This window comes from Pelecanus crispus, chromosome 6 (assembly GCF_030463565.1).
Source record: "Pelecanus crispus isolate bPelCri1 chromosome 6, bPelCri1.pri, whole genome shotgun sequence".
NCBI classification, from domain to species: Eukaryota; Metazoa; Chordata; class Aves; order Pelecaniformes; family Pelecanidae; genus Pelecanus; species Pelecanus crispus.
The window spans coordinates 47,990,087-48,005,471 of NC_134648.1; the positions used below are offsets into that span (position 1 = coordinate 47,990,087).

Consider the following 15,385-nt stretch of genomic DNA (forward strand, 5'->3'; position numbering starts at 1 on the left):
CTGTGCTGTAGAACATAGCTGATTTCTCCGCTCCCAAGGAATCAAACTTTGCCTGTCTGATTTGAACTGTATGCACTGATTTTTCCCACTGGATAAAATTATGGATGCTTCCCATCTGTCCCCACTGTCTGATCTCTTCATAGCTATCACATTCCCTAATCATTTTTTCCCATCCATTAGAACTAACCCATCTGATTTTATGATTTTATGTGGAAGAGGTGTAGGTAATTGTGGTTTTTAAGAAATCTGTGAGAGCAAACTCCACTTCATGGAATGTAGCATAGATACATTCAAAGAAAATGTTTCTAGCTAAGCAGAGCTAAAACAAGGCTGTACATTATTGCATTAGAAGACTAGAGCTGTGAAAAAGGACAAACAAACAGATTAATCTGTTGCTCTTTTGTGTTTACCTATGTGTGTGAAAATCACCTAGTTTTCTGCCCATGTTGATTATGTCTGTGTTAAGGACCAATACAAAGAAACTATATTGGAAGATATCTTGGATATTGATGCATTCCTCTCATTTAATGCCAGACAAATAATTCCTCTTGTCCTCTTTTGTATGTGGGTATAGTGATGCTCCTTTGGACCTGAAGATCAAAGCTAGCATGCTTTCAGATATGTTCACTCTTGTAGGTGAGTGTAACAAAAAACTCCTTCAATCTTCTCTTCATTTAAAACCAATAAAAAGTAGGTTTATGAGCTGCATGTTATTAGATGAGTATAATAGAGGAGAACTCTAGTTAACAGGAGCAACTGTATTTAGTACTGGGAAGTTATATGTGGACATTTCAGCTTCAGAATTATCTGGCTGTTTGTGATGCTTACGTGGTATTAAGAGTCCCTAATTTGGTGTTTGAAGACACTACTCTTTCTCTTCAGCAGATGACTTCTGTTTAGCCCTCAGAATCAGTATTCATGCATTTTTTTTTTTAGGTTGAATTTGTGGGTTCTAGTTAGGCTGTGTTAGAAGCGGAGTCATGCTTGTGAGCTGCATGACTTTCTAATGCTTAGCACCTTTTAGACATCCCTAATACATCTTGGTTCAGTTACTTGATACAGCTTTCCCCTAATACTAAAAGAGGCAGAATGGCTTCAGGTAGCCTGCTCAGCTATTTAAGAAAAGGAGCCTATCTCTATGCTGCTATTCAGTAACACGTTACTGATTTAAGTACTTGGATTTGAAGCAAGTTCCAGTTTTATTCAAAAACTGTAATGCAATGTACAGTTTGGGATTAAACAAAGCAAGATATAAAAAAGAAAAGCATCCTTTTTGGTCGTTGGGGAGGGACAGGAAGGTCATGTATAGACTGAGATCATTAACAGGAATGCTAGGTTTATGTTTCAGGGTTTGCCTGTCTTAAAAGTTCTCATGTGGCTTCTGATGCCCATAGGCTTTGTGTGCCAGGATCCAGGCCAGCGGTCAAGCCGGGCCATTCATCATTCATCTGAATCTGTCAGGAGAAATCCATACCAGAAGCTACAGGTGAGTGACTTCAACAAGCCAAGAGCTGAGGAGGATAGCAGGTGAGGGAGTGAGGTTATCTGGATTTCTAGTATGACTATAGAAGAGTCTCAGGGGATGCACCTGAGCCATGGGCTGTTTAGCCACTTTGTTTTGTTGTGGGCAGCAAGCTTCCAGAACCCTAGAGCATGTCTCCAAGACCTCCTTCTAGGCAGAAAGGGCTTTTTGCGTTTGATATTTAAGGCTGTTTTCCCATTCACCGCTGGAATCTCTCACTTCCTTTCCCATGGATCCTTGGACTGAGGCCTCATGTGGCTTGCTGTGACTGTCCATTACCTTTTCTGCTGAGAGAGCGCTTTCTTAGCACTGTAATGCTGAAGGGCAGTTGTTCTCCATCTCTTTTTGGCTACGAGATGGATTCCATAAATATCTGTGGAAGTAGAGCACTCACAAAAGGCAGGGAGATCCCTTATGTCATTTGGACTTTCAGATGCATTTCTCCTCAGGCAGGACCAGCCGGGTTAGCTCAGTTGGTTAGAGCATGGTGCTAATAACGCCAAGTTCACAGGTTCAATCCCTGCTTACTGCAGGGGGGTTGGGCTCGATGATCTCTCAAGGTCCCTTCCAACCCAAAGCATTCTATGATTCTGTGATTCTAAATAGACAAACGGTGTATCCTGACGGTCTCTGCAGCTGATGCATATGTTCCTGTGAGGGAATTGCAACATGGCTGTGTAGCTCAAGTTCAATTAAATGAAAAGTCATTTTTGTTCAGTGACAGAGTACCAATACACTGTATTGTGTATGTGTACCAACACATTTTGGTATATGGAAAACTCATTGAAATTGGAACATTTTGCTTGATGTAAAACTTGGAGTCTTGAGTCATTGGGAGACAGGTGAATAGCTGGTAAGGTGAGATTTGAGTATCTATGGGATATGTGGCTGAGTCCAAAGCTTCTAAGGCCAATTTAATAGACAGGGTTTCATACAGATCTCTCTGACCATAAAGGTGCTTTTTGTGGCAGACAAACAGTAGGTCAGATAAATTAGGAACCATTGCAGAAAAAGTAATGTTTTCTCTTAGAGTAATGCGATCAGATTCTGATTATTTGATGTCTTTTATCTGAAAAACATTATACAAGACAGTCTCAGAAAATTGAGCTGTTGGGAAGCATTGAATTTTAAGGAGGCTTTAAACTTAAAGATTTACTTTAAGTTTACAGCAAATAGGTGTAAGACCTGGCCAGTTGAAATGTGTGAAGATTCATATGACAGAGCAGTGGTTATGAGATGGGATTAACTTATCTTTTGGGACAGGTGTCCCCCTTATCTATGTTTACCAGGAACAGGCTTCTAGTCCAGTGATAAAGTTTTATAGCATGTTTTTCTTAAGTACCTAAATGGAAATCCCATGGCTAAAAAGGTGTATAGGTCCTTCCATGGTTCAAGAATGTTTTGGCCTGTTCTTTGCTGAATGCATTTTGTCTCAGATTATTGGATCTTTCATACTTCTGTTCTCATTCTCAGTTGCAAAGGGTACTCTGAATCTCTTTTGTTTTTCTTAACTCCTTCATGATGTCTTAAGTTTTGATTGGTCATGTAGGCCATCTTTAATCACTGTAAAAGTGTCTTCTTAGGAAAGAAATGCTGATATCGGTGTTCTTGGTCATGAGATAGTTACGGCAACTTCTTTTTTCTGAGTTTCACCAGACTGGACTGCAAGTTCCTTGTGCAATTTCTTTGGTTTGACTCTCTAAACATTCTCTAGCATTTCCTCTAGGGAAATGAACAATTTAGCTGCTTCCTTTGTAGCTTATTGTTGATTTGGTTTGGAGCTCTTTCAATTAATCATAAGCAATAAAGGGACCTTGACCTGTTTTGTATAGACCAACTGTAGAGAAGAACTTGGCAGCAATACAGCTAGAAATGATATATAGGTCTCTTGAGAATCCTTTCTTACACCATTTGCTCCTCTTGGGCATTGGAGAGGAGGAAGGCAGCCTGAATACCACCAAAGGCAAGAAAAATCTAAGCTCCTAATATAATAGTTTTCTTTTGAACCTACCCCTGTCATTAAACTTGTCTTGCTTGTAGGCCTGATGCCAGATAAGTAATACAAGGTACTTTCTGACATTCTGCTGATGTTTCTACACCTGTTTTGGAATGTTAAATAGCATCTTGTTTCTCCACAAGAACTGGAATATTGTTGAGAGATTTAAATGAAATGGCTTCTGGAATTTCAGGATTTTTACTATTCCTGCCGTGTCCACCCCCCCCCCCCCCCCCCCCATTCTATGAATGATTCTACTTGACAGCATCTGTTTCTCCTTAATACATAGCTATTAAATATTTTCCCCTGAGTAACTCTTATCTTACAAAAATACGAATTTTGGTCATGAGAGTTAAGTTCATTCATCCATTCTGCAGAGTTCTTTTCTGTGTGCTTTTGAAAATTATGTATATGTCCAGATGCATTCCGCACAGTTGCGCACATCTGAGGTTAGGATTAGTGCTGTGTTTGGAATGGGGACAAGAGATGTTTGTGGAGGATATGAGGAAGATCTGAACTGAGATGATAGAAGCTGTTAGCTGTATCTCTGGACTTCGTTTATACCCTTTTGCTTTAGGGTACTCACCACTCCTCTGCAACTCAGGCAGGGATGATAATGTCTTGGAGAATGCAAGGTTTTTATTCTCTTTGTGTGTCTCTTGCAGCGTCCTGTGTCTGCACAGTCGCAAACAGCAAACACCAGATTGGTAAGTACCCTTCAGCTCCCTTCACCAATATACGGGATGCAATTTCAAATGTTACCTTGTACAACACTTTTGGTGCAATTGGCCCCAAAATGTATTTTGCAGCTAAGTAGCGTGGTGGAGGCGGGGAAGACAATAAGAAAAGAGGAGATGGATAGGTACTGGCATACATTTCTGTATGGCAAGAGCAAAGGTTGGAAAAACTTTTACATCAGTTCTAGCAGCTTAAAAAAAGAGTAGGTGAGGTGTGCTGAGAGTCAAGGTCAGCTGAGTCAAATCCCTCAAAGGATTTTAAGCCTACAAGTATTTCTGAACTGCATTTTTAAAGAAATTGGATATAGATGTTTAAAGAGAAAGTTGTCGCTCTGGTCATCAAATGATGAAAACAGTGACAGCACAGTGTTCTGGATTTGGTAGGTCATTGAAAAGGAAAGTGCAAAACCAGAGGAAGAGCTGGTGAAAGCAGCAGCAAATAGGAGTGTCACACCAAAAGGGAGGAGGAGGAGGAATTTCTGTCTTGTGTACTGCAGGGGATGGGATAAGTCTGAATGAAAAGGATAGCACAGGTGAGGCTGTATTGACAAAATTCGGGTGGCCCCATAAGAGAAGTAATTATTTTCTGTGAGATAGTAATCTGAAGGAAACTGCAATAATTTGAGAGTGAACTGGGTCAAAATAGATACAGAGATAAGAAAGATTTCTTAAAGATAATAAAAAAAATGTAGAACTATGATTAGCGTAAGTCAGACTGATCCACCTTTCTAAATGTCATATTTGGCACCCTCCTTACAAGCCATATGGTCAAATCAATGTTAGTTTACAATCCTAAGCACCTGGCTCTGTGGGGTCACAGTAGGCATTATTTTGCTGCTGGGCTTCATGCATGAACGTAATAGTGATGATTCTCATTTTTTTTGAGGTTTCCCAGCAGGAAGGAAGGTAGGACAGATGGAATCATCTTGAGAACCTAATTCATTTTATGCACTGCCGTTTATGTCATTCTGTGTAAGTTTAGCTGAGAAAAGACTCTTATTGAATAATGAAGTTTTGTAGAGAATAGGAAGGATCTTTGTGCCAACTGCTGTCGTGCTTAGTATAATTATGTGGGAACCAGAGATGATTGCAGAATTTGGAGATAAAATGAAGTGGTTGGATTTATCTCTACTTTTAAAGATAAGCTGGGTCAAAGAGGAAGCAAGGTCTCTGTAAAGTCGGAGACAGTTCTGTGCTACAACCAGAGAGAATTCTGCAGTGAAACACTGAAAAAAGTGTTTGTGCAGGAAGTTCAGTAAAGTTATTAGAGTTTTTCCCTAGCATTTTGACAGTAGTGTAGTTTGTTCTCGGGTAGGAGCCAGAGCTTCGCTAGTTGTAGGAGCCAGAGCTGCCAATATGTAGGCATACATTTTCTGTTTGTAATCAATTGAAGTATTCATTGAGGTATTTCCTTAGTAAAGGAGATCATCTGATAGGATGAAAAATTTCCTGTAATATTCTCTTTGAGCGGCAGTTCTCACATGATGATTGTTATGGTAGTGTCAGGAAATGGTTTTAAAGAGGAGGTTATCTAGCAGGAGATTTTAGAGGAAGTTATTAAGCAAAGTTGTTGAGCTGTGCTTTTGAAATGGAGGAAAGCTTAAGAAGAAAGACTAAAAGCCTTCCAGCTTAATGCCATCTACAGCGTCAAGCAAACCTGTTTGACTACTGATGTTTTTATTTCTTCTGCAAATGCTTGTGTCTCCTACCTTCTCATCCAGATGTCTCATTTTTCTCTTGTTTTATTTAATCAGTTTTCATTAGGCTTAACAAAATGTTTAAGCTGGTACCTGCTGTGTCTGTTTTCTCTTTGGATCTTTCTGTGCCAGTCACTGCAGTGTAACCCATTCTAGTGCAATGCCTGTTGCTTTTGCAATTGCTTTGCCTGCAGATTCTGAACAGCCGCTTGCAGAGAGAATGGTATTCAATTCCAAGAGTCCTTACAAATAAAGATACAACCTGATCTTGCCATGAGTTTTATTTGTATCTGAGCAGTATGGGGTATTCCTCTGGGCTTATCCAGCTTAAGGTTTCTGTCATGTTTTTATCTTCTTTCTAGATTAAGAAGGCTCTCTGCATTCTTTGCTCAGTATAGTGCTAAAAGAAAATTTGAATTTTGTATAAAGGCATGAGATCCTCTCAGCTAGATTATTTTAACAGAGGTAGTTTATCTGAACTGGGCTTAAGACCAGCTAAAATGTACTTGAGAACATGGTCGCAGATTTTAGTCTTGCTGGGATTTTAAGATTTTATAATCCTGCTAATTTGAAGACATTTTGAATTCCTGTCCTTTGTTAAAATTGATCAGAACTGCCCATCAGGTTATGAATGAGCTTGGAGAGACTGTCTGCAAATTATTTCTTTTCTTTTTTTTAAAAAAAATGCATATGTATGTAAATTTGCATGATATATCTACATACATATACAAGATCTGTCTGCTAAGTGTGAGAAGTAGCAAGCTGAGATCCAGCAGTATACTAACTAAAGAAATAACTGATTGTGAACTGAGTTTTTTACTTTTTTCCTGCAACTTTATCTCATCAGTGAATTACAGTTCTGTTCTTCTAGTCTAGCAACACAACTGGAACAGAATCATGGTTCTGGTACCACTGAGATGTGGGTCCAAGTGTATTTGGGGCCTATGAGTGTGAATGCTGGCTCTAGTGCCTCTTGGGTAAGGATTTTTCTGTATGAAATCCTGGCTTTGCTGCTGCTGGGTATGTCTCATGTTTTTCCGGAAGGGGCCAGGGGTGTAAATACTGGCACTGATGACTGAATTGTGAATCCTGCTGTGCTAAAACTAGGAATGTGAATACTCACACTTAGTGCCTGATGGGGTGTAGACTCTGCGACAGCTGGAGTGTGGAATTGTGCATTCTGGCTGTAGTACTCTGGAGTGTAGATTCTGCTGGGAATGGGGTCCTGGAATTTGAATATAACTTTTTTTTTTTTTTAAAAAAAAAAAAAAATTAAGTTGAGAGAGAAAAAGGGAAAAATCTGGATTCACACTGTCCCTACAGCGTACCCGTCCTCTGTCTGCCAGTGATGCTGAAATTAAAAACCCGATGCCCTCAGGCAGGGAAAAAGCAACAGGAAGGCAAGGCAGCTCTGTGCTAGGCCTCTCCATGGAGGAGGTAAGTAGGCTATTAAATATTTTTTATTTACCTTGGCTTTCATGCAATATGTGAGGTTATTTGCTCAGCAAAGAGCAAGTGCATCTATATGAAAAACATGACAGAAGAAGTATAACTTTTGAAACAAAACTGCTGAGTTTTACTGCTGGTACTGCCCTCAGTCATGCCAGGCATACATATGTGCTCCAAGCAGTGATAGACTCCTTCAGAATTTAAATGCAAGATAAAATTGCTTAAGGATATCATATAGACCCAGCTCACTCTCAGGACTGTAGTTATAGTCTTGTCCTCTGAAATGCAGAGATTTTTCTAGGGTTCATTTTTCATTGTATCTATTTTGCTGTCTATTTTTTTTTTCATCTTTTTATTCCAAGATAAAAGTTCTTCGTCGAGTGAGAGAGGAGAATGAACGGAGAGGAGGCTTCATCCGGATATTCCCTACCCCGTTAACATGGGACCTTTATGGGTAAGAATAAGAATCTAATAGGATGGCTCAGTGTTGCACTGATGCTCTGTATTGAGGGATATTCTGTGTTAGGTATATGTATATCAACCAGCTTAGCAATCAGAAATACACATATTGAGGGTTTTGGTAGAGTTTATTTTAATGTTGAGCATGCTTTTTTCTGATCCCTTGTTTTTAACTGCTGCTTCTTTGCCTAACTGCATCTCATGGAAGGCTATCAAGCATTGTTTCTGATGTTGCTTTTCTGCCAGAATAAAAATGTCTTCACTTCAGATAATCCATTCCTGCTATCTGCTTTTACATCCTCGAGCTGCACATACTGTGTACTCTGTCATTAGGTCATAAACACAATATAGGACTCATCCTGTGAGTGATACTATATTACACTTTCCTAATTTTTCTTCCAGTCTGTAATGTTTCTCTGTGTCCTTTGTCTTGCCAGGAACTTCAGCTGAGAAGTGATAGCTCTCCTCCTTTTGTCTTTTCTGTATGGTACAGCATATTGTCTCAGTCACTTCTGGGATGGTTTTTATAGATCATTTATTTCTGTATTATGCTGCCTTTCATTGTGTTCAGCTCTATCTTGATACATTGTGTATTTTGTTTTTCTAGATCCTTTTTAGAGCACAAGACATCAATGAACTACATGCTGGCTACACGTCTGTTTCAGGACAGGTAGAAAGCTTTTCTATTTGGGAGGGAGGCAAAGAGCACAAACACCATGAAAAGGATTGATTCCTCACTTATACAATGTTGTAAACACCCGTCTGTGATTTACAGGGGTGGTAATACTTGCACGTCTCTCTCTAGTGTGCCAGTGACTGTGGAGGTTTCTCACACTTTTATGTGTTGTGCTTCTGAATCCAATGGCAAAGAGGACAATACACAGAAGGCATGGGAGTTATTGGAGTAAAAAGATTACTATAGACATGAAAAACCTTCAAGCACCTAGATTTCTCTATGAAGGGATTACAGGTGGTCCTTGCTTACCTTTTGTTTCAAATTTAAAGTCACATTAGAGCTTGTCCTCATGTAAAGTGAGCACTGAAATTTACTCCAGAGGCTTAGTATCCCTATCTCTTGACCTGTGCAAGCATGATTTGATGCCTCTTTCTCTGGATTGTGCTTGGGTGGAAATGACAGTTCATGCCACTAGCTGAACTTCCGTTGAGAGTTGTGTGCAATATCTTGCACTGTATGTTTAACAGCCTTCCTTCTCAATGGTTTTTCTTACCCAAATTTGAGATCCACAATAAAGTAACTACAGAGTAAGGGTAAGGTTGCTGACTGAGGAGATGGTATTTACAGAAGCTCTTCCTGCATCAGCACTGTACAATTTTTTTTTTCTGTGTACTTCCAGGGATGTGTCTAGAGGGTAGCTCCAAATGACACCTTCTCCAGTCTAAGCCAGACAGATGAAAGCATCAATTGTAGAACAGCTGCTCAGGGTTCTTGTTTTGGAGCCTCTGTTTTCTCCTTTAAGATAGAACTCATAAGGAATTCTGTAAATTTGGCCTTTTCATTGTACATATGAAAGACTTCAGAGGCTTTTTAATCAAGTCGATGATCCAGAATGGAGGGTAATTTTTGCTGTTTTTCCCTTTGTAGGGGCAAGATGAAAAGAGACTTCATCACTGGGAGATCCCGGTAAATGGCTTCTTAATTAAACAATTTGTCCTTGGTAGGATTTATTCTAAATTTAGATTTCCACAGCTTCATCCTCCATGTCCTGGCTTGACACCTTTTGTATCTGAAGTCCATCAAACTAATTTTAGAAAAGTAAATACAGTGAGTAAAGAGTATCCTAGCATGTGGAGAACTTAAGTTTTGTTGGATTGGATTTTAAAATGGCTCCTCTTAGGCTTCCCACTTTTACAGTCCTGCCATATTCATAAGCCCAATCACTGAGCTTTATCAAAAGATCCTGTAATGCATGAGGGTTTTGGACTTCATATACCCATATACTCACTTTGCTAGATCTAAAAGATAAAGGAAGCAACAGGAATTTTCTGTGGATGTTCCCACTTTTATCATAAAGAGCACTTTGCTGGATCTTTGTGCACTGGCAGAAGGTTGTTATGTTTGTCTCCCTTAAGGAATCTGGCAGGGCTCCTTCTCCCTTGGTTCAGGCAGAACTTGTAGAAAGGTTGTAATTTTTCACTTGGATTATGTTAAAATTCTTATCTCTGACCAAACAGGGAAGAACAAGATGTCTACATAAAAGGATCAGAAGACTATACTCGGGTCCACGTGCTCTCTTCCCACTCCCCTCCATTATTTTGTACTCTTGCAATTCAGTTTTCCCTATTCATTGTGCCTTGAGCTGCTGCATGATGGACAGATGCTGCTCAGTCATGAAAGCATGACACTAGATTAGTGTGCTTTAAGGCTTTGAGAGATGGTCTGTAAAGTATGTGCAAGGCTTCCTTCAAACATTTTCAGTCTTTAAATAGAGCGAAATTAGACTGATCATAAATATTTTTTCCCTGTGTCAGGAAAACTGTTTCTTGAAGAAATTTAATCTACTAAATCTCTTGTATCATCAGGGAGAGAAGTATAAAGGGAGATTGAGGATATCTCTGTATTATGCTTCCAGAGCAGGTCTTAATGGAAGGCTGGATATGAGGCTGGAAGCTGTAGACTCTCATGCTCTCTTTTATGAGAGAAAGCTTGTTTCGCTGGAGTTACGGAAGCGCCGGCAATGTCATGGCAAGGCTAGAACAGCACGAACAAGATCATCAGGTATGCATGGACAGAGTCTTAGATGAGCAGCTAGTCAAAAACAAGCAAGCAAGGACTTTTCCATTTGAAATGTGTGTGAATGGGGTTGTTCAGGCCTTTGTAGTCCTTAAAGCTATTCCCAGGTTGAAGTTAATAGTTTTCCTTTCAAGTGTTAATAGTTTTTAGTTCATTCATCTTCTGAGCTTCCTGCCTTCTTATTGCCTAGAATTCCATTCCCACTATTCCACATCTCCATGTATATGACTAAAGGTAGTCAGTATTTTCCTGAAGATGAGCTTGCAGTTGCATTTTGGGTACAAGAATTCAATAGTATGTGTGCCTCTATAGTCCTCCAGCTTTTCAGAGAAATATAAAAACTTGGGACCTTCCAGGCTGGTTCTCCTACACAGCAGTGACTCTAAGCTGTTGGAAAGAGAGAAATCCTTCTTATCCAAGCTGATGTGGGACAAACTTAAAAGGATACAGATGTGAATGATCCTCACAAGTGGCTGTTCCTGAAGCCATTTTCTAAACTCCTTTCTAGTGGCTATGTGATACTGACTGCAATGGGAGAGATTGTATGTCGTAAAATGATTTTTGGTGCTATGTTAAGGTATGTGATCTTTATTGGCACATGTGTAAGTTTAGATTTCGTAGCTTTTTTTTTCCTGACACACAAAGATAAAAAAAAATGAGTATATACATGAAGCATGAGTGTATTTGTATGTCAGTACATATGTAAGAATTGAGATAAAAGATAGGAAAATGTCTTTGTTTCTTTGACACCCCCCACCCCTACCCCCCACCCCACCCCCCATTTGTAAAATTAAGACAAGAATCTTGTTCTGTCTTCTCTGATACTGGGAAAATGGGTTTCTCAACTGTTTGACACACAAGCAGAAAGTAAGAATAATAAAGGGCAGCGATACTTAAGATGCTATTCTAAAATGGTGGTGTTCTGTCCTTCTAGCAGAAAAGACTTTAGAAGTAATTCAAAGGGTATAAATACCAGGACAGTCTTCCCCACTTCTTTTTTTCTTAACCAGCATGGGTGATTTCTCCTCTACTACAGGGACATCAGAACCAACAAAGCTGTCCCTCAAGTCAGACACAGAAGGTGAGGAGGAAGAGGAGGTGGATGCAGATGAAGTTGAAGAGCTAGATAGAACTGTTGGCTCTCTTTTGGACACCCAGGTGAAAAGCAAGCCAAAGCTCTCTGACTTGGTGAAAACTCCTTGTAAGGAGAGGTTGCCAAAAAAACTTGACAAGAAAACTGCAGATGGAACAGAGCCGTTTCTTCGAAAACCAGACTCAGAATCTCAGTTTAACTTGCTGCAGATTCTTCAAAAGCATGGAAACCTGAGGTGAGAGATTTCGGCATGTTTCCTTGAGTTTTGACTAGCAGCTAATATTGGTTAAAATATGGAGGATGTACACTTAATGCCGCATTATGAATGAGTGTGAGGAGATAAGAGGACCCTAGAGAACGGGGTCTGGATTTTTGTCTAACTGTGGACTGCCTTAACTAGTTGACACAGAAGGGAGATAGTTGCAAAGACTGATCGTTTACCTAAATGCCTGACCTGTTGGATCAGTATAAAGCATAAGCCATAGTTTCCATTGCTGTTCTCTAATCTGGTGATCTAAGCTGTTCTTTGGTCAACTCAGGCTTCTAAAATGCCTCTCTGTCTTAATGCAGCATGCCTGCTATTGAATTCTAAAATTTGTCTTTTCATTTTTTGCATTTCCAAGAAGTGGGTGTAAACATATGTTAAAGTATCCAAGAAAGGTTGGGTAGGAATACCTCAATGCCACCTCTCCATAAAATTAGTTTTCTTATTTTTGCGCTTTTTTTTTTTGTTATAAAATTCTTACCTCTAATAATAATCTCTGCTCAAGGTCATCACCCCCTGAGAGCAAGATAGGAGGTCATTTGAGAGTGACAAGTTACTGAAACATCTCATTGCCTACTGTTGAGTATGATAGCGTGGAGCAGAGTATGTTCTGATGCATGGCTTTGTTGCTTGAAAAAGAGAGGTGCTGGAGGAGTTTGTATATAATAACACCAAGCAGGGTCGTGTTAGATGTTTAGAAGCATGATCGTCCCCTTAACTGTGGGTAGCAAAACTACCTATTTGTAGATGGACGGGAAGGGCAAAAAGAAGGCGTGATCACATGTTTCTGCGTAGAAAGATTTTACGTCTTCTAGATAAGAAGCAGCATTATGTTTTCTGGGAAAAATGTCCAAAGGTAGAGAAAATAATTGTTGCTTGTTGTTGCTTTCTTAGTTTAATTTCTGAGAGGTTTTATGAATTATCAAATGGATTTGGTGATTGTTCTGATGTCGTCTTGTGGCAAGGACATTTGCTGTCATGACAAGGAAGATTCTGAAACCTGTTTTGAGGACAAATATAGCAATGCTATCATCTACCTATATATAGAACCGACTCCTGCCAAGAATGTAAACTCTGTCTGGTGTTCCTGGCAGAATCTTGCTCAGCACCCAATACTGTTGGGATTCCCCACAGAAGCATGTAAGGCTTGTGGTGACCTCATATTCCAGGATTGTGTTGGGCTTGGCTCCATCTGATCTGTTACTGATGAAAGGTTTGCTTGTGGGGTCAACAGGCAGAGGAGCTGAAGTAATGAAATTTTCACCCAAAAGAAACCAGGCTTGTTCCAGTCAGTTTTTGTAAGTGGTAGGACTTCTCTCTCTCCTTTAGTCAGCCTGATGAGGCAATTTCTCTGCCTTTCACACATTGGGTGTTACTGGTGAAGAGATGACAGTCGAATAAAACATGTTCCCCCAACTGTGCCATTCCCAGGGAAGTGAAAAGAAAAGGGAGTTACTTGTTCCTGCATTTAAGGCCTTGGGATTCAATATTCCACACACTGGAGGAGAGGCTGTGTTATACAAGGACCTTCTTCAGTTTCCTATTTTGTAATCACAGAAGGATCAGGTGCAGGCAAAGAATTGTATTGCTGTGCCGATGTTGATAACGGGGGGTCCTTAATTCCTACCAGCACAAATCTTGAACTCCTGGTCACAAGATGTTTGAGCTAGACCTAAACCAAACTTGGCAGCCCTAGAAAGCCCTCAGGGGAGAGTCTTTTCTGATATGTGGTGGCCTGATGTATAGAGTATTAGTTCTTAGTCAGAGTTCATAGTGTTCTCCTGATGTTCCACACCTGTGGGAAGAGAAGGTAGGTGTGCTGAGTAGCAGCATACAGATCTTGGAGGTGTTAACATGGCCCGTGCATTCTGGAGTTCGCTGGAAGACAGGAATTGTAACCAGGTATTTTTATCATGTTTTAGTTACTGCAGTACTGGTACAGCTATCCACAGATGATGTTAGTTTGAGACTCTTGTGAACTCATCATTTGCTTAGCCCCTCTTTGGGCCTGGCATGGTCTTCCAGAAGCATCAAAAGCTAATGATTAAGCAGATGCATGGATACTTTTACTGTATTTTACTTTAACTTCAATTCTTATCTAAATTGATGCAATGATCTCTATAAGTGCTACTATTTGTATGATTTCTATGTAACACTAATGAAATGTTCATGAAATTTACAGACATATAAAACAGGAAGACTAAATTTCTGGACTGAGTTTTTAACGAAATTTCAGGGTACATGGAATTATGAGGATCATATAAGTATCTGAGAATATTCTTAAGAAGCAGAGAACAAGTAGAGAAAAAATGGTGAGGTTCCTCAGGAAGCAATCTGAGGCTGATTTTAATAATCAATTCAAGAATGACACACAATGTAGAAATGTGCTAATGAAATTTGCTGGTGGAAAAGATTTTGGAGTTATTACCGTGAGAGAAAAGTAGAGGAATGCTTATGAATGAAGCTAGACTGGGTAGTAAAAGAAGGTTCCTAACTCTTAGAATCATAGAATCGTTTAGGTTGGAAAAGACCTTTAAGATCATCCAGTCCAACCATTAACCTACACTACCAAGTCTACTCTAAACCATTCAAGGGTAGACTAGACTAAAACAGACTTAGAACAGTAAGTTCTGAAATAGTATTCCAGGAAAGTAATGGGTTGAAAACTCTGGTTTGTTTTAAGATGAAACTTGATAATTTTATAGAAAAGATTAGGACATTGCCTGTGATAGAAGGGGAATCTGTCACTGACACTAAAGCCCATCTGCTTATACATCCTTATAAAAAGGAAAGGAGAAATCATGCTTGGCAATTCAAGGGACAGCTTGTAGCAACTATGGGGAAAACTATGAATAAGAGCGGAGACTGGGAGAGCAGAATTAGAGAATAGGGTTTAGGCCAAGATGACAGTGGATAGAATTAGGCAAAGCTTTCTGCAATTTCTCTCACAACAGATGCATACGCTAAAGTGACTACCACTGTGAGGGAATGAGAAGCGATGTGTCCCTCCCAGTCCTACCCCAGTCCTCTCCTCAGTTCATGCTCACAGCTTCCCAACATGTTCAGCCAGCTGCACAGCAGATTTTGCTGGTGTTATTTCATTCTTCAGTGGTGCCTTGCTCAATGAAATTTGGCTTGTGTCCTTGGGCCAGCAGGGGAAAAGCTCACTTTCACAGATTTAATTCTTTCATTTCCAATGGGAATTGCAGGGCCTTTGTTATAACTCTGGCACCAGTACCAAGCCCTTTATTTATTTTATGGTCTGGTGTTCAAAATGCTTGTGAAGACAGAGGCCCAAGAGAGCCTTGAATTTGGTTTAAAAATATACAGTTTTGCTGATGTTCATGTTATTGGCTTTTGGAGGAGAGTAGCTAAGGCTGTGAAAAGGCAAGGAGAGCATTCCATTTTTAGAGAT

At 39.8% G+C, this 15,385-nt stretch overlaps 1 protein-coding gene across 4 annotated transcripts in view; it reads left to right on the forward strand.

Annotated features, from left to right (window-relative positions):
• Positions 1-15,385, forward strand: part of TTLL5 (tubulin tyrosine ligase like 5) — a 137,175-nt gene that overhangs the window by 36,602 nt on the left and 85,188 nt on the right. For all 4 annotated transcript variants that reach the window (XM_075712639.1, XM_075712640.1, XM_075712641.1 and 1 more), the window contains 9 exons: positions 575-636; positions 1,395-1,486; positions 4,184-4,225; positions 7,276-7,389; positions 7,764-7,855; positions 8,468-8,530; positions 9,464-9,502; positions 10,452-10,597; positions 11,649-11,940. In XM_075712639.1, coding sequence (XP_075568754.1) covers positions 575-636; positions 1,395-1,486; positions 4,184-4,225; positions 7,276-7,389; positions 7,764-7,855; positions 8,468-8,530; positions 9,464-9,502; positions 10,452-10,597; positions 11,649-11,940 — 942 coding nt within the window. The remainder of the gene's footprint in view (positions 1-574; positions 637-1,394; positions 1,487-4,183; positions 4,226-7,275; positions 7,390-7,763; positions 7,856-8,467; positions 8,531-9,463; positions 9,503-10,451; positions 10,598-11,648; positions 11,941-15,385) is intronic.